The 5,313-nt window shown below is 43.4% G+C and overlaps 1 protein-coding gene across 1 annotated transcript in view; it reads right to left on the minus strand.

The window, feature by feature from the left end:
- Positions 1–5,313, minus strand: part of SLCO4C1 (solute carrier organic anion transporter family member 4C1) — an 88,260-nt gene that overhangs the window by 55,809 nt on the left and 27,138 nt on the right. Inside the window, exon 3 of the mRNA XM_019517210.1 lies at positions 2,193–2,387. Within this exon, the coding sequence (XP_019372755.1) occupies positions 2,193–2,387 (195 nt within the window). The remainder of the gene's footprint in view (positions 1–2,192; positions 2,388–5,313) is intronic.

Raw genomic sequence — 5,313 nt, forward strand, 5'->3', positions numbered from 1 at the left:
TTCTTCTTTGTAGGAGAGATCCTGATCACAAGACTAGGCTCCCCAACTGGCTCAGGCACTGGGCTTATATAGCCCCAGCCTGGCAAGCCTTCAATCAGCCCCCACACCAGCTGGAAGCTGCCTCTCGAGCAGCTTCTCCCCTTAGGGAAAAAAGTGGCAGGCACACCAATGCCTTACTACAGTGTGGTTGAAATCTAATCCAAAAGTTGTGCCTCTTCCCATGCACATGTGATATAGAGCCAAAACCAAAAGATAAGAAGTTGTCAAGAACATTGCAAAATTGTCTGAGCCACTACAAAGTTAAAGGGGAGAAGTATATATTGGTTTAGTCATACTAGTGCAGATAAGACTAGAAAGTCTAACCAGCAGACTCTTGTACCATTTAGAAAAGAGCAATTTAAAAGAGCAATTCACATGGTGGATAGGTCAATGTCAAATGTAGAAGGTTTGAGAAAAGGAGAAGGGATAATAAATGCATGTTTAAAACCATTATTTATCCCAACTGTAATAAAGGCCTGTTTCACTAACTTCTGTATAGGAATTTCACATAAATATAAAATGTTGAGTGCAATACTCTTTATAAGTGAACAAAGAAACATTAGACATTTAACAGGTACACTGAGAATCAATTGCTGAATTAGTTTCTAGATCTTGAGGCAGATTAGATGCCAAGCCCAGTAGATATAAAACCCCAGTCATGTTCAAAGTGGATTAGTTGTCATTTGAAGGCAATGTGGCATTTACTCAATACAAAATTAGGGAGAAAGGAAGAACCTAGCACAGAGAAGAGCCCCTTTCTTATATCTGTATACATTATCTATCACTAAAACTACTATGAAAAGCAGCATGTGCTCAGTCACAGAAACCAGGTATGTAGTTGATTAAATACAGCCACTAAGGACAATTATGAAACATAGCCCATTAGGCAAACATGCTGATGTTAACTTACCACAAGGATAGGTTGGTGCTGCCTAAGACACGTGGTAGTGCCCACTGCAGTCCCCTTCAGCACCAACAGGTCCCCCCCCCCACAAAAAGTCATGGTAAGCCACAACATTGGCTACAGGAATAAGGAAGTCAAAGTGTGCAAACTGTACCTTTCTTTCCCCATTTCCAGATTATTTCTTCACCAGCTTTAAGTATCTGGCAAATCTCAGATGGGGCCTCAAACCAAATCCCTTTGGGTGACTGGCTGGGGGAGAGGGGGTGACCAATTAGCGTAGGTCTACACTCCATGAGGTGAAGCCAGACCAAGTTGCCTGTGCCTCATCTGCACCTACAGTTTTGGAGGATCCCAGGGCTCAAGACAAGAACACTTCCTTCTAATTGGGAAGAGAGGAGGGTGAGCAGTGGTATCTGAAGTACAAGCCTGCACAGAGTAATGCTGAACTGTGGAGTCACCATGGCTTGAAATGCTGTAGAGCCTACTGGGGCCCAGTCCAATGAATTGCATTGTAAAACCAAAAAGGCTCATGGCTTAAAACTAGTATCATTGCATTTTTTGTACCACAGATGAAGTCAGTACATAAGTACTGACTAAATATGTTTATAGAGTACCTGGGTGAAAACCAGCAGCCATTCAAACTATGAAAATTTTATAAGAGCCAAGTCTATGGGTACCAGCATGCTTATTTCAAAGTCAGTGTTATAAAGACATGTCCCACACTTCCAAGTGCTCAGGGAGGGCAGGGTCCAGCAGTAAGGAGCAAGGGGGTACCACCTGACCACTCCCAGATTAGTCTCCTTCCCACTGCTACAGTAGAGGAAGACTCCAGGCAAGCCTACAATAATTAAGATTCTGTGCCTGGAAAAGTTATTAAAAAAAGTTTTTCATACTTAGAAAATAATTAGAGACAGTCATCTTGCATTCATGGTTATCTTTGTATTTTACAGAGTGCAGGAATGAGTGCATACGAGGAGCTAACCAAATGAAGTACCCAAGCACTGTGGAGCCCACCCTCATTCCAGCTTAGTCAGCCTAGGATGTTAAGAGTCAGTCTGACTACATGGTCAGGTGCTAAATATTTGTGCGCCACCTATTAGAGCAGGTCCTGCAGGTATGTAAATAAGTCCTCAAATCCAATTGATTGCTTTAAACAGCAGATTATGGTCAATACATTTACAAAACAGATTTCTATGCATTAGGTGCCAACTTAAATTTAAAAAAAAAAAGTTACCCATATAGGATTTACCTATGTAAAGTGAAGATTTGTGTTTTGGGACGCTGTCATCAATGAAGGCTGTTCCCAGAGTATACAAGGGAGTTCCTCCTACTCCCAGTAGCAGCTGTCCCAGGATGAAGACATAGAGGTAGTTGGAGAGTGAAGACTTTGTGCTAGCATTGCAAGTGAGGTTGGCAGCATTCGTTCCCAATATTTGACATGTTTCTTGAACAGAAAAAAAAAAAGAGATGCACACATTTATGAACATTAAATGAATTACAGGTAGTCCTCGACTTAGAGTCAAGTTACAACATTTATAAATTGACACCCGTTTCAACTTTACAAACACCTGATCTGATGCAATGCCACACCAGCGAACAAGTTCACTGCATTGCCCATCTCCCTGGAGAACATCTGTCCAAACTTCCTTGGACACTAAGAAAGCAGCCAAGACTCCTGAGAAGACTCCAGAACCCTTCAAAGAGTCCAAGGTCACCTCAAAGGAGTCCTTCCAAAGCAATACAATTGTCATTTACAGTATAAATACATTATCAATTATAGACGAGTAACATAGCTACATTAGCGTACAAAATTCTGGATTATTTTTGGTAATAAAAAATAAGGTAATTGGGCCTTGAACCAATCCCCTATTTATAACATTGTTTCCTATGGGGGGGGGAGGAGGGGGAGAATCAGTTTCAAGTTACAATGTTTCAACTTAAGATGCATTCTTTCAGGAACCAATTATGTTGCAAGTCTGAGGATTGCCTGTACAATAAAGACTGATGCACTGGCTAGCTGTAAGGATACTATATGCAAGAAAAGTGTGGGGACACTTGTTAACAGTTATAAGATGGCTTCATTTTCAGCCTATTCTCAGTTAAGGTCACACAAGTTACACATTACATTACTGCAGTCAGTGCTGGCCTGGGGGGGCATGTAGGGCCTGGGGCAAGTCAGCCTGTAGGGGGCCCCCTTAAGAGAACTGGGTAACATGGGCTGCAGAGCAGGATAGAAGCAGCAACCCTGGCCCAGGCACAGAGTACTGTCACTGGTGCAGCCTGCCCCAGGGGCCTGCCTACAGCACAGAGCAGCCAAAGTGGGGGGCAGGCTGGGCTGGGTCAGGTCAGGGACACCTTTGTGGCAGGTTCTCCCTCTACCCCCAAGCTGACCCACAGTGCCTGACAGCCTTGCAGAGGCTCCAATTTGCTGTACCAGCACCACTTCTCTTGGAAGTCGGTTCCAGATCCTAGCCTCCCTGACAGTGAAGTAGTGCCTCCCAATATCTAGCCTGAATCTACCCTCTGCCAGCTTGTGACTTATTCCTAGTCACTCCTGGTAGTGTATGGGGGAAACAGGGACTCCAATGCCTGCTGGTCCCCTCTGACTAGCTTGTAACATGCCACTAGATCCCCCCTCAGCCTTCTCTTGTGGAGGATGAACAGGTTCAGGTCCTGTAGCCTCTCCTTGTAGGGCCTGCCCTGCTGTCCCCTGATCATGCGAGTGGCTCTCCTCTGGACCCTCTCCATGTTGTCCACATCCCTCCTGAAGTGCAGCACCCAGAACTGGATGCAGTACTCCAGCTGCAGCCCAACTAATGCTGCAGAGGTGGTGTATCACCTCCTTGTTATGCATCCACAGATGCAGGTCCAAGGTGCAGTTGGCCTTCCTGACTGCATCCCCACACTGCTGGCCCATGTTCATCTTGGCATCAATGATGACTCCAAGATCTTTTTCTGCCTCTGCACTGATGAGAAGGGAGTTCCCCATTCTGTAGGTATGGTGCTGGTTCTTCTCCAGGTGTAGCACCTTGCATTTGTCAGTGTTGAATGATGGCATCTCCTCAAGATGTAGGCTATAACACTCAGTCCTGTGACAAACTTTAAGAGCAGAAAAGCCCATCACAAGTGCTTACTATACCACACTGGAAAGGTTTGGAGGGAAGAAAGTGTAAGAGGTCCTATACTTGCTTTTACCATCTAAAAGACACACCCATAAACACATACCCGTCACTTAAAAGCATTAAATTAACAATTCCAAGAGAATGAGTTAGTCTTACTTGGATCTCTCTACTGATAAGGGTGATATGGTAAGGGTGGCCAAAATTCAGAATGGGCTTCCAAGGGAGGTGGTGCTCTCCCCTACTTTGGGGGTCTTTAAGAGAAGGCTGGATAGGCATCTGGCTGCGGTTATCCAACCCCAGCACTCTCCCATGTAGGTAGGGGGTCAGACTTAAACCCAAATCTGTTGAGGTCCCTTCTGACCCTAAAAAAAAAAATCATAGATCCATAGTTGCTAAAGTAAAAAAAATAGGATATAGTTCTGATGTTTGTGATGAATAGAAAGAAAAAAAAAAACAGTTCTGATGTTGTAGCAACTGGCTAGAGTTATTAGAACCATTGGGCAATAACTTTGGGGCTGGTTTCCCTATTTCATTCCATCATTAAAAAAAGTCACCTGAATGTGTGACCAGGTTACACTTTAAGATGCAATTAAGTGGAGTTAAGACACAATTAAACTAATGTCTGCCACAGGTCCAATCTTTTCTTCCAGGACCACACACAATCCTTGCCTGGTGTCAAGGCTCTGGCCACTGCAATAAAGCCACCAAAATGCTTTTAAGAAGTGTTATGCACATCTTGGGTCCTCTTTCCTTCTCTCAAAATGAGGAATTTGGGCAAGATATTCTTGGGTGATGGAAACATTTGAAGAGCAAAATACAGAAGCCAACTCTGTTGGATGTCAGATCTCTGCTCACTGGAGGAGTCCAGTAGGCTCATTTCTGAACCACTTCCTATTTTAAAAAGTGTTTGTGCTTCCATCAGGCAGCTATGTTGATGAGCACTGTTTCCTGTTATTTGAAAGTTAAGAGTTTGTTTTTAGATTCTATAAACTGACCAAGTCACACCACCATCAAAAAGACAACACATGCTGTGAACACCAAAACATTCTCTCAGGAATGAGACAGATCCCATGAACATCAAGTTAACAAAATCATAGCCTTCCTCATTCCATAAGGAAATACTATCCACCCACCACACAAAAAAAAAAACCTAAGGTTGAGCATCAAATGGTAAATGTGACAAAACAAGTTTTATAACAATAATTTGATTCAGACTCAATTTAAGAATAAAACACATGGCAACAATTT

The sequence above is a fragment of the Gavialis gangeticus genome, unplaced genomic scaffold, assembly GCF_001723915.1.
Source record: "Gavialis gangeticus isolate Ggan-Ray unplaced genomic scaffold, GavGan_comp1, whole genome shotgun sequence".
Classification (NCBI taxonomy): Eukaryota; Metazoa; Chordata; order Crocodylia; family Gavialidae; genus Gavialis; species Gavialis gangeticus.